Genomic DNA, 26,042 nt, shown 5'->3' on the forward strand with positions numbered 1-26,042 from the left:
AGATACTCCGTGGCCATGATGTTGTTGTTGGAACTCAGAAAAAAAAAAGAAATCCTAATTACATATATATGAGTTAGATTTGATTTGCAATATTAGTTTTTGTTGTCATTGATATTCAGACCTAATGACCAACGCACTACTGTCGTTACATGCACGTAAGGTGTGGTAAATTACAAAAAAAGGTTATTTACTGACACTTGTTGCTATCTTCTTGGAAACGTAAGGTTATTTACTGACACTTGTTGCTATCTTCTTGGAAACGTTTACAATTATTTGCTTACTTTACTTTTAATGTTTACATGATTTTGCGCAGTACAGTAATACTACATCGAAATACCAATACATTTTAAAATCATTAATTCAATCCCGTCACCTTTCCAGCTCCCTTCGATTTTAAACGAAAGGAAGCTAGGCAGTACGTGATAAACCGCTTGATTTAGATATTGTTACCATAGAAGTGGAAGCTCGACTGTACCATTATAATAAAAAGGGGGTCAATCTTATCCCACACACTACAGATAACTACCAACGTCTGGCCACAGAAACCTATTTAATAAAGTATTGTACTGAGTTTAAAAATAAGACTAATACAATCCAGATTCTGCATGTCAGTTTCTATGCTTTGACGTGTAGTTTAAAATAAAAATTATCTACTGCACACGTTGGAGCAGTCTGCATTTGAATAATACTGCCCCTTGTGTCGTGATGGTTGCTCTGTCATGCTGGGTGGTGTTGTGCACAGATTGAGATCCAGAATCCAGAGATGGGGTTAGATTTATTATGTTTTGTGTTTTAGTTGGGACAGTGCTGCTAGATGTTGCCGTAACTTTTGAAAACTTTTGAAGACTTTTGAAGGCATCTTTGGTAAGGATTTGAGATTCGCTTTGAAAATGATGACATTATAAGAAACTAAATATTGACCGTATGTAGAATATCAGACTTTCTTGAAACCCTGACAGACATTTTTTGTATTTTGATTTAAGATACTTAAAATGTTATTATTATTATTATTATTATTATTATTATTATTATTATTATTATTATTATTATATGCTGATAACTAAAATTATGCTTACTAGAAAATGTGATACTGTAAATTAAATTTTACTTCAAAAACAAAACAGCAGCACTTTTTTCTTTTTCTTTTTTCTTTTTTTTTTTTTTTTTAACCCAGTACAGTAGTAGAAACAGTTATCTAGTTGTAATTGATTTTAACAGATTCCATTTGACTTCTTTTTAAGAAGTATATAGAACCGTGTTTAACCCATCTAGTAACTTTCAACTTACTCATCTGGGTATGAAGAGTGGTTTAATTTAAGTACCATTATTTAGTCGATCAGTGATCTAGTCTCCTATAATTTAGCTTTCTGAATATGGTTATATTTATCAGAATGCTGATCTTATTGAGCACTTTGTTTACAGTAATACTGTAGTTTGTTTAGATTCCATAAATGCACCTTTAGGTCTAGGGTCTCCCCCTCTAAAACATGCATGTTAACACGCTGCCAGAGGCGCATGCTTCTGACACTATTTTACTATTTTTTAAGTGGTATAGCCTAGGTCAAATCAGAATAAAGGTGATGATATTTATTTACAAGCAGTAACTAACTGTGGGTTTAATTGGTCACAGCTGAAGCAAACCAGAGATAAACTCATCACAGTATCACAGTTAAACCTGGAATATCAAAAACTGCTATGAAACTGGAGTTTTATTTTGATCTTTTTAAGAACACTGAAAACAGCAATGCAAAAATAATAATAGCACATTTTTGTATACATTTATCCCCATTGTAAAATCAACAGGCTATTTACATAAAAGTGGATTGATTTGTTATTTGTTATATAAAATATGATCAGTTTTCATCTTCACTTTAAATGATGTAAGTGCTATTGTCTCTAAAATAGTGAGTATCAATTGCAATCTAAGGGTTTTTAGGCTGAGATCAAGAACATTGTAACTAACAAAAGATTAGTTACCGAGAGTAACATTGGATAGTCCATGAATATGTAACACAATTTTTGTTCCTGGGTAGTAAGTGTTATTTCCTAATTGCTTATGCCTCAAAAGTATAGAAAATGGCTATTATTCCCCACAAACTTTGCTTTTGTGACCAGGACAGTGATATTTTGAAATTTACCTATTTCCAATGAGAAAACGGGCGAATTTGTGTCTTTTCGTTCACATAAAGTCAGAAAAAAACAACATATGAATCCAAATTAACATGTATTTATACTAAAGTAATACAAAAATGACTACAAAAGATTTAGAAGTGAGTAGTTTTTCGATATTTACGATTATACTGTAAATCACTTTCACGAATCAGCCCCAAGATGTAGTCTCCCATCATGTTCTCGTTATACTGTCCTTGGTAGCGGCGTTCAAAGTCCAGTATATCCTGGTGGAAGCGCTCGCCTTGCTCCTCCGAGTACGCTCCCATGTTCTCCTTGAATTTATCAAGATGAGCATCAAGGATATGGACTTTGAGGGACATCCTACAGCCCTCAACCAAATAACACTTGCTACCCAGGAACCAAAAAAAAAAAAAAGTTGTTACACGGTGGGGGTCTGTGAAACCAGCTGTGAAAGTTTTAATGTCAAGTTATATATCGCCTTCAGATGTTTTTTCTTTGTTTTGTAGTTACTTGATCTCAGCCAGTGATACAGGATATGTAGTCATGATAGACCATGTTATATTAGTTGCAATACACTAAATATACAGAATAACTTTTAAGGTATCTTTAAAAAAAAAAAATCTTGATCCGAAGAAGAATTTAGCATTTTAATCAAGACAATTTTCTTTCCATTTCACAGAGCAAACCAGTGGAGCTTGCTGTTATAAACAGTTTTGTAATAAATGCTGACTGTCAAAAGTGCCATGGAATTGCAGTCCTCCAGCTTGGAGATGGTGAATGAAATCTCCAGTTTGGATGACCTGACCATCTCGGACAAGGCAAATTCAACTGGTTACCCTGACTATGTCTACTTCAATGCAGCAACAATTTTCCAGAACAACCATGTGGAGAAACCCCAAGATCAACAACTAGTGGACTACGGCAAATTAACCAATCTCCCTATGCCAGCGTTCGAAGATGAAAAGTCTCAAAGTTGGTCTTTCGAACTTGCATTCAATGCATTAAAATGTAAGTAATGGTGTAGCTTACAGTAACAGCTTATTAAGTCGTTGTTCTAAACAGGCACTCTGTGAAACTTTTTTAAGGTTTTGGATTATACATTTATTAAGACATACAGTACTGTGCAAAAGTTTTAGGCAGGTGTGAAAAAATGCTGTAAAGTAAGAATGCTTTAAAAAATAGACTAACATGTCTATTTTTTAAAGCATATATATATATATATATATATATATACACACATACAGTACTGTGCAAAAGTTTTAGGCAGGTGTGAAAAAATGCTGTAATGTAAGAATGCTTTCAAAAATAGACATGTTAATAGATTATATTTATCAATTAACTAAATGCAAAGTGAGTGAACAGAAGAAAAATCTACATCAAATCCATATTTGGTGTGACCACCCTTTGCCTTCAAAACAGCATCAATTCTTCTAGGTACACTTGCACACAGTTTTTGAAGGAACTCGGCAGGTAGGTTGGCCCAAACATTTTGGAGAACTAACCACAGTTCTTCTGTGGATTTAGGCAGCCTCAGTTGCTTCTCTCTCTTCATGTAATCCCAGACGGACTCGATGATGTTGAGATCAGGGCTCTGTGGGGGCCATACCATCACTTCCAGGACTCCTTGTTCTTCTTTACGCTGAAGATAGTTCTTAATGACTTTCGCTGTATGTTTGGGGTCGTTGTCATGCTGCAGAATAAATTTGGGGCCAATCAGATGCCTCCCTGATGGTACTGCATGATGGATAAGTATCTGCCTGTACTTCTCAGCATTGAGGAGACCATTAATTCTGACCAAATCGCCAACTCCATTTGCAGAAATGGAGTCCCAGACTTGCAAGGAACCTCCACCATGCTTCACTGTTGCTTGCAGACACTCATTCGTGTACCGCTCTCCAGCCCTTCGGCAAACAAACTGCCTTCTGCTACAGCCAAATATTTCAAATTTTGACTCATCAGTCCAGAGCACCTGCTGCCATTTTTCTGCACCCCAGTTCCTGTGTTTTCGTGCATAGTTGAGTCGCTTGGCCTTGTTTCCACGTCGGAGGTATGGCTTTTTGGCCGCAAGTCTTCCATGAAGGCCACTTCTGACCAGACTTCTCCGGACAGTAGATGGGTGTACCAGGGTCCCACTGTTTTCTGCCAATTCTGAGCTGATGGCACTGCTGGACATCTTCCAATTGCGAAGGGAAGTAAGCATGATGTGTCTTTCATCTGCTGCAGTAAGTTTCCTTGGCCGACCACTGCGTCTACGGTCCTCAACGTTGCCCGTTTCTTTGTGCTTCTTCAAAAGAGCTTGGACAGCGCATCTGGAAACCCCTGTCTGCCTTGAAATTTCTGCCTGGGAGAGACCTTGCTGATGCAGTATAAATACCTTGTGTCTTGTTGCTGTGCTCAGTCTTGCCATGGTGTATGACTTTTGACAGTAAACTGTCTTCAGCAACCTCACCTTGTTAGCTGAGTTTGGCTGTTCCTCACCCAGATTTATTCCTCCTACACAGATGTTTCTGTTTCAGTTAATGATTGTGTTTCAACCTACATATTGAATTGATGATCATTAGCACCTGTTTGGTATAATTGTTTAATCATACACCTGACTATATGCCTACAAAATCCCTGACTTTGTGCAAGTGTACCTAGAAGAATTGATGCTGTTTTGAAGGCAAAGGGTGGTCACACCAAATATGGATTTGATTTAGATTTTTCTTCTGTTCACTCACTTTGCATTTAGTTAATTGATAAATATAATCTATTAACATGTCAATTTTTGAAAGCATTCTTACTTTACAGCATTTTTTCACACCTGCCTAAAACTTTTGCACAGTACTGTACTTTAAAGTAAGGATATCATACCCTAATTGAAATGTTTGCAATTCACGCCTGTTCAAATGTGTCGCTCACAACAAATAGAACTGCATCAGTAAGTGGATATATTCTCCTTTGTAATGAAGGTCACGCTACTGGTACTAATTAGGCAGGAAGGCTGTCACGCAGTGGAGTTGCTAATGCTGAAGGAAATGAATGGCCATAAAAGTGACTTTTTTTTATTTGTAAAGCATTTACCTCTATTGCTCACACTGTCTGCCTTCTTGATTGTGGTGTTTTGTAATGTGTTTTTTCCTCTTCTAGAAAATACATTGAATATCATGCCCTCTGTTCAATCCACCTGCATCATGGTAAAGTACAGAAGCCAGTGGATTCAACAGAGTTGTCTTGTTACATGAATACACTTATTGTAATTGTTGTACTCTCAAAGAAAAAACTGAACTTGTTGTGTGTTTGTGTGTAATGGACACAACAAGATTTTGTTTGCCTCTAGGGAGTGCAAGCAGATACACTTTCCTAAATATACAGTAATTTAAAATCTAATTTTCTGGATAGGCTACAGTAGCAGAACAGGGATGCACACAGTTCTAATGATGAATGCAAAATCCTAGATAATCTGGTTACATTAAAACATAAAGACAAAGATTAATTATTCATATTTCTGATTACGTGTTGAAGCACCATTATTCCTGTGCACAAAGACATACTGGAAACTCATTTTAGATTGATTTCTGAATAACAATTTAGGATTGTAATGGAAAAGACTGTTTTGTAATTTCAAGATACAAGGGTGTCTGTCAAATTTTTGAATTTTTCAGTCTTTTTACATTTAAATATACATTACTTCAGACACTACCAGTAAATGTATGTAATGTACCTTGCTATCTTCTGTAACCTAAGCTATCTGTATAGATTAACATAGTCCAAAATGATAAGGACCCTCCAAATGTGTGGGCAGCGCTCCAGATAAGGTTTTGGGTCACTGAGTAATTTGCTCTCCAATTTAGACACTATAGGGGTGATGTAAGGATAGGCGCAGTACAAACAACTGCTGTTGCAAAATCCAAATTGCCTAGCGGCCAGGCAATTATTTTATACTGCGACCTATGTAAGCTTAAGAGCAATGCAAATTACTCAACACGCACAAATAATGAGCTGCAATCATGATAATGAGGGTCACAATGAGTGCCACCTGTGAATCGGGCTATTTAGCTGCCGCCCTGACAGAGGTGAGGTTAGTTAGGAGCACAGAGAGCAGTAGGCGCTGTATGAGATTTGTGGAGCACGAAAATCAAACCAAACAAAAAAATATGTCAGAGGAGGACAGCAAAGTCTTCTTGGTGCATGGAAAAGAAAAGTTTTCTGAGGAGGAGCTGAGAGTCCTTAAGGCTGAGGTCACTCAGCATGAAATTGAGTTATTTGGAAAAGCCAACATAAGTTATGCTACCAAAGAGGCCATGTGGTCTTCTGTAGTGGAGAAAGTCAATGCTGTCAGTGTTACCAGGAGGACATGTCAACCAGGTGATGAAAAAGTGGCAGGACCTGCGTCGGTGAACAGAAGCGAAACTCTCACCGCAGCACAGGCATGCAGCAGGAACAGGAGGAGGGCCGCCATCCACATAACAGCTGACACCACTGGAGAGGCAAGCGGAGAAGACAATCCATCCCAAACAAAGTGACCCTGGGTTTGAATATGCAGGATCTTCTCTGTCTTGCCCTTCTCCTGTCTGTCCTCAACAAGAGCCAAGCGTTGCCCCATCAGGAAGAGTACCACCGCAGCTATCATGAGGCCAATGACAAGTCTTGAAGGTGTGTGGTTTTATACAGCACTTAATTACTCGCTTCTGCATGATTTGCACCTTGTCAGAGGAGGTGCAAAGTTTTTGGAAGGTCAGCAACTGCCCAAGTGCAAGGCAAAATCCTTGCATCTCATTATAATGTTTGCACCCACTTAGTATTCCAGATCCCCACCCAATTCCATGCTCTTTTCTTCATTTTAATACATTTCAGTATCATTTAAATAGATTATTAATGGCTAACTGCTAATTTGATAGCAGGTGCAGAATGCCAGGTGAAAACCATTCTTTACATACGCCGCATTTTTAGTGACCGCTAACGTCCCGCTTTACGCCAGCTTAACACGGTTGTTGTCAGCAATATGGGTGTCTCATCAAGCAGCTTGAAGGATCCCAGGGTGTCAGCTTTACTGGGGAGTTGTTCCAGACCCTCACAATTCTCTGTATAAAAAAAAGTGCCTCCTATTTTCTGTTCTGAATGCCCCTTTATCTAATCTCCATTTGTGACCCCTGGTCCTTGTTTCTTTTTTCAGGTCGGAAAAGTCCCCTGAGTCGACATTGTCAATACCTTTTAGAATTTTGAATGCTTGAATCAGATCACCGCGTAGTCTTCTTTGTTCAAGACTAAAAAGATTCAATTCTTTTCGCAGAATAATTCTGGTCGCTCTTCTTTGCACTGTTTCTAGAGCAGCAGTCTCCTTTTTGTAACGAGGTGACCAGAACTGAACGCAATATTCTAGATGATCTCACCAGAACTCAGATCCGGTACCTATTTAGTACCTATTTAGTCTGACAGGCGGGAATGTTTGTAAATGATGAACCGTCTTTAAAAAAATAAATAAAAATAAGTTTGTATTTGATGCAAAAACTATTACATAACATGTGCAATAAAAATGCTTTCCTGTTACGTAAACTGAATGACAAACGTGTACTACAACTATATATATTTTAGGATGCGACTTACTGTTTTTTTTTCACCACAAACAGCGAAACGCAAAAAACTAACGCTCCTAAGAACAACAGCATCGTCGCTCCTGTTAATTCGACTAGTTGGCCCGCCACTGGTATTGTTCAAACCTGAAGATTATGTTAAAACACGGCTAGGCAAAGGTTAGCAAGCAGCTACCAATACCAACAGTAAGGCATGAAACCCTGATCCACAAACATGAAGCCTATATGGGAGGTGCTGTAAATCAAGGTCAGTACATTAGGTCTAGAAACAAACATTCTACCCCTCTTCCTTAATGATAAGCTCCGGTACGTTTTTGTTTACAAATTAACCCCTGAATGTAAGCTAAATCAGACAAGGCATCTTTATTTTAGTAAGCGACAGCAGTGCCATCTACTGCCTGCAGGACTAAAGGTAGCTGGTTTGCTGCGTGGCAGATCACTACATGGTCCTGACACTACACTTAGGCTGAGTTATCCAACGTTACATCAGTCAATGGCAGGCAACTATAACTTAAGATCAGCTCCTGAACTCAGGTTGAAGCACCTTGACACAGGTAAGAAATGTGATGTCCTGGTCCCAGTGCCCTGTATTCCTCATTGATCGCCTTGATTTAGCAATATAAAGCATCCTGACTCTCTCCAAACACAGAATATTGTATTTAGTATATAGATTTACCTTCCAAAAATGCAGATGACAGATAGGTAGATTAGTAGAATAGGTCGAGGGGGACTAAGCCGACACCGAGAAATTCAGAATCCAAAATCAAGAATCTGGTCGCTTATTCACCAGACACAAACTCGCATTGCAAGTCAGTGGATTCAACCAAACGTTTTCTTTTTTTGAAAACCTGAACTTATTGGTCACGTGTTTCTGGCAATTCCCAGACAGGCTGCAATTAATTGTCCCAGCATTCTCTAACTACCACATGCAGGATATTCACAGTTGACTTCCGTTTTCCTTTCTGATTTTTTTAAATTTAGTAGTCGCCAATTAGTTTTTTGTTCTTTTCTCCCCAATTTAGTAGTGTCCAATTATTTTGTTTAGCACAGCTCACCGCTATCACCCGTGCGCTGACTCGGGAGGGGCGAAGACGAACACACTGTGTCCTCCGAAGCGTGTGCCGTTAGCCACCCTCTTTTTTACACACTGCAGGCTCACCATGCAGCCAGCCAGAGCAACAGCGTCGGAGGACAACGCAGCCCTGGGCAGCTTACAGACAAGCCCGCAGGCGCCCGGCCAGACCACAGGGGTCTCTGGTGCGTGGACACCCTGGCCAACCTAAACCTTCCTCCCCCAACAGACTGCACTGCACCCATAGCTAATATATATCTATATCTATATCTATATATATATATATATATATATATATATATATATATATATATATATATATATATATGTGTGTGTGTGTGTGTGTGTGTGTGTGTGTGTGTGTGTGATAAAACTTGTTTAGGACCTTCGTTTTATTGAGAGAAGATCGGAATCTGGAGATATATAGAAGAACATTTTTGTCCATGTTTCTATCCATACGTCATGGTAATCTACTAAACCTTTTCATTATTCTGATAATGTTATTTTATGTGATCTAATACATCAGTAAATGTCTTACTGTATGTACTGTATTTACCAAAGGCAGTGTACTCAAACAGAAACCCCACATACTGTAGCTACCACTTTTTACCTAGACCTAAAGCATGTTCCTACTATAGGTTCTGCAAAAACTTGAATTTACTATATTTCACTGAATCTATTATTGTAGGATTTATTCGCAAGCATTAGCTATACTGCACAATGCATTCTTGGTGTCACAAAAGCAATGTAATCCTTTTGTAGCCTGTTTTGGTAATGTATATTAACTAGCAAACACAGCAACAGTAAGCTAAACTGATTAAGTGAAGTAACGCTTTCTGTTTGTTGAAATGGTTGACCTGATCGTGATTGAAACCTGTAAATATAACCTTAAAGGTCTAGTGTACTAAAGGCTTTAAAAATAATATGTTACCTCTTATTACTCATTAGAACTAGCAACATTGCTACTGCCCATCCCAAGTAAAACAAATACAGAAAAACAAATAGTAGCACTGTACTGTTTGTATTGTTTGTATGTTGTTGGATTCTTACAGTACAGTATACTGTAGGTGCTGTATTATAGAATTGTACAATATTGTAAAGGAATGATTTGACCACCTAAACCCCCCTGGGACAAGCCATATTTTCTAAACCTTTTTACAAAGAAACCACGGGGATTGTATCAACCTCTTATTTTTAATGGTAAACCGGACCCAACATTGTATAGCAGGTTGATTCCATAGTTATGTGGTTTATCACGGTAAAAGTTGATCAGATCATCCCCAAACTGCTCCATTGAAATAAAGATCTATCTACTGTCTTTTCTTTGGTATCATGTTTGCCTAATGCATGCATAACTTTGAATTCATAGCTGTACCTGAGATTTGCATTGTTTAATCTTTCATTTTGAATGCTTTGTCTGTCATTTAAGTCGGAGGGTAGAGAATTTATTTATACAGAGTTATTGTATGAAAATTGACTTGTGTTCCATACATACAGTATCCATTTGTGAAACTCCACACTGGTTTCTTTTTACTACAGTGCTCTTTATTTTGATATTTGAATTACATATCAAAATTTTGAAATATTGAAAACAGTGAATTAGTGAAGGACCCCAATAGAGGAAAATATGGGACTTTTACAGTTTACTGTCAAAAGTGAAATAACCATATTAGGGAAATGCTGAAATATGGAGGGAGCACTGCACTTAATTCATACTGTTATTGTGTAGTAGATCCAGCACTGCAGGCTTTGCAGATTGATGATATTGTATTCCTTCTATTTAGTTCTTTATCACCCTCAGGGCAAAATTAGCCAACCTATTCTTTTTTTCATATTTTTAGCAAGTCAGTGATATCAAATAGTTTGAGTCACTGTTCAAGTTACCCAATGCTAATGACATTGTTATTATTATTTGCTTTATTTGCTACTATATCACAATATAGATAAAGTAAATATTGAAGATCACAATTAAACTTTGCAGGCAAAAGCATGGTCCTACTCTAATAAAACAGGTGTGAGCATGTCTGGACAGTGTATGTTTTTAGCCTGTGGATTGCAGAGTAATTTGTAACCATTAGGCAAATATTACCCAATACAGACCTGTTCATCAATTAGGTCAGGGAAAAACAGAGATCCCAGCACAGGCTAAATGGAGAAACAATTATACCACCGTAATTTGTTCTGGGGGCTTGAAAGCAAACCTAGATTACATGAGAAGCAAATCTTATCTCAAAAATTCTAACCAATTATTGCCACCAACAGTGCTGTGCCATGTCCTAGGTATTGAATATTCATTGATCTTGTTATTGATCTAAATAGAAAATGACTTCTGAGCACACAGTCCTGCAAACTTTAATACAGGAAAAAAAGAAAAACATGACAGCAGGACTTTGCAAACAGAAGATAAAGACACAGAAACACCCTTACTGTTTAAGTGCAAAACAACAGGAACTTGATGATAACTGCCCTTTTAGATAACTGTCTTTTTTATTCTTTAATAATGTTTTGCAAATTTGGTCAAAAAGCTGCAAAGAAAACACAACATATTTTAAGCATAGTCAATAGATACAAATAGAACATTTGAAAATGTCACTGTCAGTAAGTATTGGTGGCCGCACTCTGAGGCCACCAAGAAAATGTGTTTGAGAACCACAGGGTTAGTGGTCCATGGTGACAGGCTGTCTTGCCATAGAGCTTAGAGTATTGAATGGTGGTGGGATAAAAAAGGTGTGAAATCTCTTAAATGGATCAGACACCATTGAAGGTCTTAGCCTCCTCATGGGATAAGCTGTAGTATTGGAATAAGAAATGAGACTGATAAACTTTGCAACAACAGAGCAGATCCTGTTTTTAAAGAAAAAGATTATATTGGCAAAAATGCTTTATTTACTACAGTATCTTTATTATTATTATTTATTTCTTAGCAGACGCCCTTATCCAGGGCAACTTACAATTGTTACAAGATATCATATTATTTTTTACAATTAGCCTACCCATTTATACAGTTGGGTTTTTACTGGAGCAATCTAGGTTAAGTACCTTGCTCAGGGGTACAGCAGCTTCCCCCACCTGGGGTTGAACCCACGACCCTCCAGTCAAGAGTCCAAAGCCCTAACCACTACTCCACTCTTCTTTAGTTAAAAAGCAGAGGCTTACCTCAGTAGAACAAATACTGTGGTATAGTGGTTCTCAAAACAAGATCTAGTGACCACACTCTTTACTGGCCAATAGATGGTTAATATAAACTATTCAAGTTGCCCGAACAGTAGTGAAATGGACTGCATGAAAGCTAAGGCACAAAAAACCCACGGCGGGTGCAGTGTAGTGTACATGACTTTGAACATAGACAGCAGAGATTGACAGAATAGAACAATTAGCTTTTATTTGGTTTGGTAAATATGTACCTTTTTGCACTTTGTTTCAGATCAAGATTTTCTTGAAGATTTAATGATTGACAGCTGTTTTTACCCATCTAATCCAACTGTAAGTAAAATATTGTTTTAAACATTATGCACACTTGGGAATCAAAAGGTTTGATTAAACATGTTACCAATTATGATTTGGTCATGCGTTTATTTTAAGCAGTCAAAAAAAGGTCACCTTTAATTATTTGTTCTCTGCCCAGGTAAAGGCATTCTTTTCATAATTACCTTTACTGTAATAAATAGCAAAATGAAAGATATCTGTAAATATGTTACTGTAGCAAGCTACTGTATACAGTAGGTCACATGGCCCCTTTAAATACACAGTGACCACTATATTTCTGATTTAGTAGGTATATTTGTTTAAAAAGAGTTGCCTAAGTTAAATTGCATTAATCATTAAAGCCATGACTTGCCTCCTACTTGTACAATAGCTTACAGGCTTATTTAAAAAAAGCTTAGTGTCCTTAGCTTGGAAGTACACAAACCCATAATATTTATGTTGAGAAAGTAGTAAATATAAACAGCCTACCATGTTAATATTTACCAAAGGACCAAAGAAACCAGTGATTGATGCTGTTAACGCAAACAGAGACTTACACAGTTGGTTTCTGGTGCAAAACATTTACACAGTAAACAGGTTTTAAAAAAAAAGGCCAGACTACAGAGGTCTCTGGTGCGCGGTGAGTAGAGGACACCCTGGCCGACCTAACCCTCCCGCCCCCCCGGGCGGCGCGCAGCCAAATGAGTGCCACCCCCTGGAGGCTCCTGTCCTCAGTCGGCAAAGGAATAGCCTGGACTCGAACTCGCGACGTCAAGACTATAGGGCACATACTGCACTCCACGCGGAATGCCTTTACTGGATGCGCCACTCGGGAGCCCCCAGTTATTATAGTTTAATCTTGAGGTTAATGTTTTTGATTTCGTAAACATTTTAAATAACAATTATGCTCAGATGGGAAATAAATGTGATAAACATTTACAGTGCAGTCTATTCTGTATTATTTATATGATTTTGCTGAATAGAAAGTGAATATGAGTGTTTCCAAAGAGATTCCTAAATGCTGTCTTTTAATTCTGTGCATCCAAAGACATGTATACGTTTTAAGAATGAAGCCTATTGTTTGGTATTCTGTCTTAAACCAGCAGTTTGTCAGCCCCAGACTGTTGTGAACAATTATATATTAAATAAATGGGGAAAATGTGTTAATTAGATTAACTAATTAACTAATTAGAATATTTCATTTTGACAGAGCTGAATAAGGTGGGGTTGGGCAGTATTTTCAGCTGTGATTATCAATTATATGGGAGAAAAGCAACCAGTGCAAGTCTTTAAATGGCTTCATAAAGGTAATAAGCTCTTTGAAAAATGGTCTCCATTGGTAATGAATGGGCTTATAACATTACATGGCAGGCTGCTATTTTACTTCCTGAAAGCAAACAATAAAGCCAGGCACCATGAAGTACGGTTTAAAATTCACGTTCCAATTGTATTTGAACCCATAAAGTTTAACCTTGAACAGCTTCTGGTGTGGAAAAGACTATAAGTTGTATAACAGCATGACAGAGTAGGCTGCAATGCAATGTCGATTTCTCTCTCAATGAAAAAAAATGTTTGTGAGATCATTGGGGCTAGACAAAATCCAGTGAACGAGTAAGAATTAATCAAGTAGAAATATATCCTCTGGTAACTGACATGGAATCGTGCCCTTTAAGAGGGAATATGGTTTTTGAAAGTTTCTGTAGAAAGGCATGCCCTGGCTGCAAAAACATAATTTATTACCCAACAGGATTATTAGAGGTTATTGAAGCATTTTACCTCAGCTGCAAGAGACCCAGGGAGATGTCAAACATTAAGCATTTACAGTGGATTTCATTAAGGCTGAACGGCACAGCATTCATCACTTTTAAAATTCTCATAAACCTTACTATATTACTACGGTACTATTGTGAGAGACTGAAAGTCTTACTTACTTACTAACTGACAATACGTAGTGTCATTGTCTAACGTTTGACACCCTAGCAAACTATAGATTAATGACCTAGCCTAGGAAATGGTTATTTCTGGCAATTAAAAGCTGAAATATTGCAATGGCAGCAGTGTCTTTGCATCACTAAATGTGAACTAACTGATTAGAGAGCCTGAGGAACTGAACCAGCAGACAGATCCAGGGCACAAAGTCCTTTCATTTGGGTTATGTTGTGCTTCACATGTTATTTAGTAGCATGAAAAAAGAGGTTGCTAATAGTAATTTAGCTTCTCCGGATGGCAGCTGATGAAATAAATAGATTTTAAGAGAAAAGTGCTAACCAATCACCTGCTACTGACATTCACTTTACGAGTTGTAGTAGTCTTCCATTTTCACATTAAATGCACACTTTAATTAGTGTCATCAGGTCTACATATTTGGAACCTGCTAATGTCATTTTTGATAGTGCATAGTGAATATGTTTATTTTATTTGTGTCGTTACAGCATGATGACTTGACTAGCCTGGTTGTTGTGATGTTGTATGATTTCCAAGATCGCAAGTTTCAACCCAGACTCTGTCTTGCTGATGAAGAGGAGATAGAAGAAGTGAGAGAAGTAGAAAAGTGCCTGAACAGGTATAGCTGTTGAAAAACAGAATCTTGAGGTCTTTTATTCTTTCATTTTGCCCTCATTTAAAAATCTACATTCCAGTTACTGTAGTTTTAAACCCACTGGCAAAGTTATGCATTACATTTATGAAATTTGGTTTTATGAGGACACTTACAGTATATAATATTTGTTTTATGTCAATAGATAGAAATGAATTAAATGGTGTTCCAACACTGGACCTGGCAACTGGTCTTTGTGTTAAGTGGAGTTATTTTTCCTAGACCTCTTACATCTCCGAAATGCTGAATGAGTTGATTAATTTATTTTTCCAGCAGAAGAATATAAACACATTCCTTATCTTTATAAACCAATAGAACCCTACCCTTTAAGAAATGCATTATTCATAACACCAGGATTAAAAACACTGTAAGCATGTGTTAGATGTTATATTGTAACATCCCACTGATCCCAAAATAAGGGAATAATTTCAGCATCAGTAACTACAAATGATTCTAATCCTGATGTTCACTACTCATGCAACATTGCTGCATGCCAACTTTAAAATGTTAGCATAGGTCCTGTTTCTTTGGTGATGTCCAGGTTTCACTGGAACATCATTCAGATAGCATAGACAAAGACTCAGCAGCCCTTCATACTTTATCACCTCAGCAAAAACAGTAAAATCACAGCGCAAATCTTTAACAATGTAGGTTTTCAGCATTTGGTAAAAAATATTACAAATGGTAAACAGGCATCAAATGATCAAAACCTCTGCAAAAGACTTTTATTGTGTGTCTTTTCCCTTACAGTTTTAAAACAAAAATAGCTGCTTCTCTGGCTCGCTGTCGAATCAAACTCGACATTCTGACTATCGACTATCTCTTGCCTGAAACTGTAAGGACAAAACAAGAGAGAGCCTCTACCCTCCCTCTATACGCTTGGGTGAACACAATAAAAACTAGGTAATTTATTTCAATATTTGTCACTGATTTACAATGTTTTCTGTACATATATTTTCTGTGGCAAATACAGCTTTTCAGTAATAGTAGCGGATACAGTAAAACCAAAGACTCATAGTTCATGGGCTACAATTAATGTCTTCGGGAGATTTGATGAGTCTTCCTCTGTCAGATGTCATTTTGGAATATACAGATAGAATGCCATAGGTGAGAAGTTGCTAGTTACTTGGTACCTAATCACTTCATGTGTTTTTGTTCAAACATCAATCTATAGCATTGTATTTAACATATTAGCAAATCCTGAATTAAAATAAAAACAACAAGTGAAGAACCAATAGATAATAAGCACAATGAAAGAGTAATATGTAATATATTCCTTTTTTGTGGTTAGCACTCCTGCTTTAAGTGTGTGTGTGTTCAGCGTTTTGGGTTGTGAGGGATTTAATATTCTTCAACCTAGAAAAAAATGATTTTAACTTGTGTGATTTATATTACTAGCCTTGAAGACGTGTGCAATTCCTTGGTGAGAGAGGGATTTTTGAAGGTAAAATCAATCACTGAACTTGAAGGATTAACTTTCTGTCAGGACCTGCACTGTCAGGATTTGTTGGTTTTTCCTGCTCACCTCAAAGCTGACCTTTGTGGAATGGAGCTCTTTACAGACTACAGGCTAGTTTTTCAGGTGGGTAACGATGGCATTGTGATTTAAGCAACACCTACTAAAGACAAAGGTGGATTCAAATTGTCCTCATTTAAATGCATTATAAAATAAGCACATCATTGTTGTTTTGTTTTTTTTTTCCTTTAGATTATATATTTGTCTGTGTACATTTGTTGCCCTATAATAAGGGCAGCAGTGTGGAGTAGTGATTAATGCTCTGGACTCTTGGCCGGAGGGTCATGGGTTCAATCCCAGGTGGGGGACACTGCTACTGTACCCTTGAGCAAGGTACTTTACCTAGATTGCTCTAGTAAAAAAAAAAAAAAATGTATAAATGGGTAATTGTATATAAAAATAATGTGCTATCTTGGATATCTTGTAACAATTGTAAGTCACCCTGGATAAGGGCATCTGCTAAGAAATAAATAATAAGGAACGTCGCTAGTTATAACTAGGGACCTACCTAAATCGCGATTTCGCGGAAATCGTGAAATTGAGGGGTCACTGCGAAATTCACCTCTTAGGGGCCAATGCATACAAACAAGTATGGAGAGGGGAAAAAAAAAGAAACAAAGAAACCTCGTTTAAATGAACTACTGCACAATGCAAGCGACACAAACTACGTATCTTCCTTCTGTAGATAGGCTTTTTTGATTCATTCGCCATGCCGTGTGCATTGCACTTAAGCAAAAAACAAACAAAAAAAAAACGTCCACAAGTAACATTTACAAAAGAAATTCTCCAAAGCAGTTAACATTCTTGTTTACTTCTCAAATGACAAAGTTTTAATCAGCCTATCAGGGCGTCTTTACTGCGTTTATGTGATCTGTACTGTGCAGGAGGGGGCGGGACAAAGTTGGTGCTGCACTGTTTTGATTTAGGTTGCTAAAATCTATTTTTCAGCATTGGAGGTAAAATAGTAGAAATGGACGACAAAAAAAAGCAAAGTATATTTCGGCTGATGATCGTTTCAGGATATTTCCCAAAGAAACTGTACATGCAGACTGAGGTAATTGTTTTCCATATCTTAATGTGTCTTTGGAGAAAATACGATCGATCGCTATTTAGCTTCAGAATCACACATTAAACAAAAGGCTACTACAGAGGCTGCTGAACAGAATGTAAAATAAACAGCTTTCAGAAAACAAACTGGAAAGTCAGCCCAGACAAAAAGTATTCCTGTTTGCAAGTTAAATCAGTACTAAAACGATCCAGCACAGCCACCTCACTTCAACCTGCTGCTTACAGTTAGAATTTTAGACCCGAATAGCCACGTTTTCTTTGTTTTGACTTGGTACTAATAAAATAAATGATTGGATGGGACAAATAACATGACAACGAACGTGCTGCATACATTGCCTTTATTAAAGTATGCCAGATGCCCTTGTGTAACCAAGTTTTTGGGCTGTTTCTAATCGATTTCCACATCTGTATAACTTAGCAAAGCTTTGCCTTAACTTCCAACCAATTCAGTGGATGCAGAACGTGCAGTCTCAATGTATGGGCAAGTCAACTGCAGGGGGGTGCTGCATGCTTGCCTTTATTAACAAATGACAGCACTCTGTTTTAGTAAGGAAGCAAGTACCACTATTTTTAGGCTTTATAGTGTTCTGAAATACTGTCTATTTAGGTTTATTTAATGTTTAAACAGGTCCGCGAAATGTCCGCGAAATCCTAATTTTATTCCGCAACGTACCCGTGAAAAATACGTAAATTTACCGCGATTTAGGTAGACCCCTAGTTATAACCAATTATATATTTTTAAGTAGATCAAACCACACACAGCACACAAGCAGGGTAGTCTTGGAATGTAGCCTCCATCTCTGGAATGTTACTGTGCCACTGGTGTTCCACTCTCAGATCTGTAAACTTACACAATGTCATTTGGTTCACATCCTAAAATTTAGCTAGTACTCTAAATCTGGATCTTCAGATGCAGAGTCAGCACACAGTTAGTATCTGAATGTGGTAATCCCAGCACAGACAGTCCTCTTTAACTTTTTACAAGCAGCTTTTCAAAAGCAATTTATTATGATTAGCTACAAAGGCAGAACTATGCTAAGCAGTTGTCACGCTTGTCTTCAGTCATCTTATTAAAAACCTCTCTCCAGGATTATCAGAATCTATGTGACATCCCTTGTTTTATTTAGACTTTGTTTCAACATTTTGGAGACGACTACATTTGTTTGCGATTAAACAGTAATGGCTGTAAAGGTGGATCTCATTGCCCATTTTGGGGTGGGTTGGTTTTTGCATTTTGAAAATCCATCACTGAGGCTCTTTTTGATGACTGAAGAGGGTTAAGCAGTCCAATAAACTGCACAGTGCCAAAGAAAACGTGGGGCTGAGCGGGGGAATTTGGAGCTCAGCACCACAACACCAAGGGAAGCAAATACAGAGTTACTGGTAGACTCCATTGACTATGACTGGATTGTAAGGTTCGATCACATTTGCACAGATGAGTTGTGGAGCTACTGCTCGTGATGTACTGCCCACTGAGGGCATCTAAAAAAAAAAGGGGGTTAAGGTATATGGGAATCTTGTCGTGAAGTCAACCCTGCAGTATGTGATGTCACAGTAATTCGTTTAAATGTTTAGGATAAATCGTGCAGTCTGGCTGTACACTCCGCAAAGGCCTTGATGAACATGGATGATAATGTCATCATTGGAAGCATGGCATCAGGCTTGACCATCGCTCACATGTCTACACTGACCAATCAGAACACAAGCAAGATATTTGTTTGTGGGGTGAAATCTAAATCTCAGCAAGAACAACTGCGACATTTGTTCACACAAATGCATTGCAAAAGTAAGTGGCTAGATATTGTTCATTATTTTAACACATAAACCTTTTTATCTTTATGTATTATTATAAGTATAGTAATGCACAGTTTAAAATCAACCACAATGACTTTTATTAAGTTTTCTTTCACTTTTTTTCCGTTTTACAGGTGATATACTGTATATATATATATATATATATATATATATATATATATATATATATATATATATATATATATACACACACACACACACACACACACGGGCAGGTTAGAAAGAAATTTAAAAAATTTTAACACAGTATTAAATATTTTTAAATGTAATGGCAGATGCCAATGGCTTGGGCCAACTTATAATATGATTTCTTCAAGATTTGTGTCACAGGCTTTGAAAAGACATTTGTGAGACATGCAAATATAAGCCCACTTTAATAGCAACATGACATCCACACTGGTGCTGGTGAGTTTAGTTGCTAAAACACTATATGTGTCCAGGTTTGCTATTAATTAATAACATGCAAACAACATTATACATGATTGATTAACTTTTCCATTTTTTTCAAAGTCTGTTTTGTTGAAGCTGTTCTAGATTGTGCTACAAACTTTATTCAATTAACCAAACTTTTAATAATGCTGTTTAAAGTTAACCCTTTTTATTGGTCTAACATGAAAAAAAGTAGAAGGGACCCAAGCTGACCATAAAGCTTACCCTTCGTCACATTTTAAGTGTTAATACTGTAGAAAGAATACATGTTACTGCATTACAATAACGGTCTGTTTTTCTTTTTTTGTACAGATATAAAGCTAATACCTGACACCTTTACAGACATTGAACCTACAGATGCACGGTTACAAAAGGCTAAAATTGTTTTGCTCCTGCCTCAGTGCACTGTATCTGGTGTCAGTAACCCAGTCGAGTTCATATTAAATGAAAATAGAGGTACTGTACGAAGTTCCATTTGCTTTGAGGGTTTTAGTGGTCGAGAACATACACATTGCATTTCCCTGGTGTTAAGATATGTACAGCACCCTTTAGAGTTTACATATCAGTAGAACTGATTATGATGAAACATTCATTAGCACACGTTAATGAAAGTATTGGAATACGTGGATATAAACACAGGACTGTCTGATTGTTTATACATGCATACACTGACATTTTACATAGTTATAAACCCTTATCCAAGTCAGATGAAACTTTGTTCGGAGATTTTTTTTTTTATCACAAGTTATTAATAGATCAGAACCTGGGAATATCAGCAGAGGCCTGCCTGTATGTATGAATGTCAAACATTTTATTATTTGTTTATTTAGCAGACGCCTTTATCCAAGGCGACTTACAGAGACTAGGGTGTGTGAACTATGCATCAGCTGCAGAGTCACTTACAACAACATCTCACCTTAAAGACGGAGCACAAGGAGCACACTTATTTTATAACTTATAACTTACATTTAAGTCAAGGTGATATACTATATGTTACTGACATAATTGTGCTTTTAAGCCTAATGCCAAGATTGGCTATGATTTATTTGTTTAGATGCTGGTCTTCTCCAGGATCTTTCCAGGGGATCAATATCAGAAGATAAACTGAATGACCTTGTCAAGCACCAAGAACAAATCCTGACACACGCAGTGAAATGTAAGTCTGTGGTATATACAGTACCATAGGTATTGGCATTAAAAAAAAATTAAAAAAATAAATCAATAAATAAATTAGAAAACTCACACTTTTCATCCTACTATCAGAAAGCTCCATTCCAGGGCACGACAACAAGGTAGGTAACTGCTGAACAATCAGCTAGAATGTTTGGCTTTTAAAAAAAAGGTAAATGCATCATTAATTTAAAGATTATATACTATTCATGTACTGTTTATACTATTCATTAGTGCTGGGACAAACATCTGAATATTCAAACCCTTATTACTTGACAAAAATCTGTGTGTCTGCTAGAAATGACATCATTACATTAAATAGAACTTGTTTTGCTTTGCACCGATTTACCACCTTGCAGCATCCTTTTTTGTACTTAATTCAGTGTGGTAACATTTTTTCAGGGATATTTATTTTTTTACTAGTGGGGAATATAATGGCTTTGATTACGTTTTGCAAAAGAACAAATACTTGAATATTTTGAACGGGTATCCGAACGTGGAAATATCATCTTTATCCCAGCAGTGCTATTTATACTACTTGTGTTGCTTGATAACTTATTGATAATCTTATTTTATATAACCAAAACCACATCATAACACTATCTGACCAGGAGGATGCACTGATGTAGATAAGTACCTAATATCCTGGAATCAGCTATCCCCATACTTACAATTTAATGCAGCAGTCCATCTGGTGTTTTGACTTTAGAATTAGAATTCAAGTGCAAGTGAAATTTAATTAAGAGGAAAATAGGAGTCATGTCCATAGTGGTAATGTATTTAAACAGTATGGCAATTAGCAATAGCCAGATATTATACTGATTTTACACTGTTTGCTTAATCTAAACTATCTACGGTCACCCTTAAAAAGGTCCCTGGAAGAACCCAACTCGAATAAAACTACACGGACCGCACATAGAAATAATAGTATTTTATACACTGACTGGCAAAAAGAAATTGAGAATGTAAGTAAAATACCTTGACCTATATAAGATTTGTAAGTCGTCTGACTTTGTGCTCTGCCCCCAGGCTGCATAGCTCCGGCTGGAGCTTATTTTAAATATAGTTTTTTTCTTTTTAACACCTTATTAGACATTTTATATTATTTATGTAATTGTTTAATTACTGTTTTTATTGAGAAAGTAATTTTCTCTTTGTGTGTTTTCTGTTCTTTTACAGATTTCTATTAGCAGGCTTGTCTGCAACGTGGTGCTAGACACATGTAAAGCAAGAGCAGCTGCTGGGCTCAGCAGCACTGTGCAGGACCGAGTTACTCGCCTCGGTTGTTGTTGCTTTAAGCAATTTCAACCACAGTATCTTGATGCCGTTTTGGTGAAAGCTTTTTAGTCCATTCTATCAAGCAAGCTTCACTCAGTCTTGTGTGTGGTACTGACTGAGTTGTTTTGCCAGTGGCTTTTACAAGTGGACCACCCGCGGTGACTGCGAACCGGTGAACTCGTACCAAAGTCACCAACCCACTCCACTTCCAGCGCGGTCCCAGTTCTGACCCGGTACTGTACCCATACTGAAATGGTGCTAAAGTCACCGAACCGACCCGGTTCCAGCCCGCTACCGACTGGTGTTCAGGTCTCCATAATAGGAAACGGGGACCCACTGGCAATGGATGCCATGGCCCTGCTACTGCTGTGTCTGGAGAAAATCAGGCAGGACTGGGCCAAGGTGCTTCTAGTAACCCCTTATTAACCCACGAGACTCTGGTTTTCAAACCTGATGCAGCTCCTGAGCGGCCAGCCGTGGAGAATGCCAAAGCATCATGACCTGCTTAGTCAGGCACGGGGACCTTATGGCATCCCAAACCATCAAGCCTGCAGCTCTGGGTCTGGCCCCTGAATGGGTGCATTTGAGCCATCTGGGACTTTCCAACAGGTTTATTGACACCCTGCAGAATGCCAGAGTACCCCACGACTTCTCCCATGGCAGTAATACAGCAATTTTTACAGGACCTATTTGACATGGGGAAATCCCCCTCCACGTTAAAGGTCAGCTTGCCATGTGAAGATTGACAGTCTCCCCAGGAGCTCACTAGCGGGGCAGTTTTTAAAAGGGGCTTGGCGGCTTCAGCAGCCTGTGAAGGACATTGTTCCTCGTTGGAGGCTAAACGTGATGCTTAATGCACTAATTAAGCCTCCATTTGAGCCCCTGCATTCAGCTGAGCTGAATATGGTATAATATTTAAAGCGGCTTTCTTGCTCGCTATCACCTCCGCAAAGCGGGTGAGTGAGATGCTGGCATTCTCGATAACGAAAGCCTGCTTAATTTCAACCACAGTATATAAAGGTTACGCTCCTCCAATCTTGTCTTTTTGCCGAAGACTCGGCATTTCATGTCCACCAGTCTGTGAAATTGTAGGCTTTCCATCCTCCTCCTTTTCAGTCTGACAGACAGCGACAGCTCCATACACTCTGCCCAGTTCGGGCCCTGGCGTATTACGTTGACAGGACGAAAAGTTGGAGGCAGTCCAAACAATTTTTTGTTTGCTATGGGGCGAAGTCCCATGGTCAAGCCCTGTCTAAGCAGTGTCTGTCCAAGTGGATAGCAGACACGGTCAGGACTACCAATGAGCTGGCCAACTTGCCCCCTCCAGAAAAGTTCACTGCCCATTCCACCACGGGAATGTCAACTTTGTGGACTTTATTCCAGGGTGCATGTGTCAAGGACATTTGCAATGCAGTGGTGTGGGCTAGGGTTAAAAACCCTGGTTTTGGAACTTGTGTTAAGAGTGGCTTCTCAGTCAACCCTTACGACACAGGAATAGAGTTGAGTTTCTCCCTCAGTTTTTTCACCCTAGCTACTTGTTACAGGGGTTCCGTTTGGTAAAGCACAAGGCAGCCTCTTAGCTTAGCCTTGAAGCATTCAAGTCGTTCTGCAATTTTGCCCTGCAACGGCTTTCATATGCTCACCCATACGGTAATGTTTACATTTTGTACTTGAAATCGCACATAACCCTAGTTCCCTGAAATAGAAATGTAACCATTAACCTTCAAGGTCGCAGCGTCCATGACTGTAGCAGGTTTGAAAGCAAAATGACGTTGAGATCTGTGAGTGCAGTCCTTTTGTGCCCTCGGGGGCAGGCCATGACTGTGTCTCAGGCTTGCTGAGCAGCTTTGGTATACAATTTTCAGGATTCGGGTCTTTAGGAGGTAAATACCCATATGGTAATGGTTACATTTCTGTTTCAGGGAACCAGAGTTATGATCTCTGTGATTTCATAAGAGATCCTTCAACAAAGTGGCTACATTGCACATCAAGATAGTACTGGGTTTTTCTGGAAAGGCAACTTTTGAAGAAAGCACAACTCTGGTAGAGCCATGTGCAATGTATTGTGACAAGCTACAGATGTGCTTCAGCGGCCTATAGGCACACTGCAGCAGGTCAGTCTATAAAAGGTAATAGCAATTGAGGGCAATTAAATTCAGCAATTGGATGAGAAACATAGTTTATAGTTTGTCCCAAGTTCCATTCTGATAAACCATTATTTAATTTAACAAAAGCTAGCAATTCGTTACTGCAATTGTCATGCAAGGTGCTGTAAATATACTGTAGCAATGTGCTTCTGTCTTCTATTTGCTTTAATGACCTGTTTTTGTTTCTGAGTGAATACCATTGAATTTTGCATGGATAATTAATGTGCTACATGTCAGGCAATAATAGGATCTTAAAATGGCTTCTGCCTGCTACATTTTCTATTCACAGCAGTGCACACTGTTTAAAGAGGATTGATAAGGCCCAATTATTTTTTATTAAAGAAGTTAGAATAAATACATCAGAATAAAATTACCTTCCCTCTTTTTTTCTTTGATGATACAATTGGGAAGCATTTTTACCAGTGTTTCCAGTGTTTTCCGGTGTTTATTGGCTATCCACGATTTATTTATTTTTTGTATAGGGAGTGTTTTATCAGGTTTTATCGGTTAAAACCGAAAATCAGAAGCCCTATTTATATAGGATCTTCTGTGGTTCAGTGCTTGTGTATAAAGGATGGCATGTACATTTCTGTTTCTTCAGTTTGATTGAAGCCTATGGACAAATTGGGCTCTTTCTCAATCAAAACTCTGGAATTCCCTTCCAAAATCATGTTTCTGTTTCCAATTAGGTATTCAAGTCAAGGTTAAAATAAACTTGATTGACTTCGCTTCTCACTGCTGATTCAATTTCAGCTTCCTAGTGTCAGTGCCTTGATATGCCTGTTATCTTTGTAAGCACATACATGATTTAACTAGGGCATCACATTTTTTTAGAGCTTTGTTTGACATCTGTATTTCATTGTGACATATTAACAACACGCATCTCTGAAAGTCTGCCTTGTGCCAATAGCTGGGATTTTAAGATTAGACACAACATAACAATATAAGTGACAAACCAGTAATGTCTGGTTGTTAATCATGGTTAACAAAATGACTTTCTTTATTTGATGTGTATGCGCAGAGGGTGTTTCATGTCTCTGCAGTTGATGGATGGCAAGCTTCTGGTACATGCAACTTTGCGAAACCATAGAAGAACTTGGCACAGTTATTTCAGGAAGCGAAGTATGCCTGGCTAATGCCAAAAGCCTTTACTTAAATACATGTGCTATCAGTAGAACAAAAAATGTGTGTAGGGTGAACAGTTTTTTTTATGTTGTTTTCCATTAGTTAACATTGTGGCTGAGCAGCAGACTTATTAATAAAAATGGTTGTCTTTCAGAGTAGGAGAGTATGCCACTGCATTATGGCTCTGTCATTTCATTCTACTGTAATATACAGTCTTTTTCTAGCTAAAAAAGTGACACCCTTACAGTGTACAGTATGAGCCTCTACTCTCTATCGTCAGAGATATTCACCTACAGTGGCAGATTAAAAGCATACGTATATTGCCCGATTATCATCAAAGGTGTTTTTCCTTTGTCAATATTTCTCTCAAGGGTCGATATTTCTTATACAATATTTTCTTATGTGACTATGGTCAAAAATATATTTGATAGGGGCTCCCGAGTGGCGCATCCAGTAAAAGCACTCGCTAGAGTGCAGGATGCGCTCTATAGCCTGGACGTCGCGAGTTCGAGTCCAGGCTATTCCACAGCCGACCGTGGACGGGAGCTTCCAGGGGGCGGCGCTCAATTGGCCGAGCGTCGCCTGGGGGGAGGGAGGGTTAGGTCGGCCAGGGTGTCCTCGGCTCACCGCACACCAGCGACCCCTGTAGTCTGGC

At 38.1% G+C, this 26,042-nt stretch overlaps 1 protein-coding gene across 2 annotated transcripts in view; it reads left to right on the top strand.

Annotated features, from left to right (window-relative positions):
- The first annotated feature begins 724 nt into the window (after positions 1–724).
- Positions 725–26,042, top strand: part of LOC117421015 (putative methyltransferase NSUN7) — a 49,339-nt gene continuing 24,021 nt past the window's right edge. For both annotated transcript variants that reach the window (XM_034034857.3, XM_034034858.3), the window contains exons 1-9: positions 725–864; positions 2,813–3,141; positions 12,203–12,261; positions 14,676–14,806; positions 15,590–15,742; positions 16,238–16,421; positions 18,999–19,209; positions 19,980–20,123; positions 20,722–20,823. In XM_034034857.3, coding sequence (XP_033890748.1) covers positions 2,856–3,141; positions 12,203–12,261; positions 14,676–14,806; positions 15,590–15,742; positions 16,238–16,421; positions 18,999–19,209; positions 19,980–20,123; positions 20,722–20,823 — 1,270 coding nt within the window. In that variant the 5' untranslated portion in view covers positions 725–864; positions 2,813–2,855. The remainder of the gene's footprint in view (positions 865–2,812; positions 3,142–12,202; positions 12,262–14,675; positions 14,807–15,589; positions 15,743–16,237; positions 16,422–18,998; positions 19,210–19,979; positions 20,124–20,721; positions 20,824–26,042) is intronic.

The sequence above is a fragment of the Acipenser ruthenus genome, chromosome 1 (assembly GCF_902713425.1).
Source record: "Acipenser ruthenus chromosome 1, fAciRut3.2 maternal haplotype, whole genome shotgun sequence".
Classification (NCBI taxonomy): Eukaryota; Metazoa; Chordata; class Actinopteri; order Acipenseriformes; family Acipenseridae; genus Acipenser; species Acipenser ruthenus.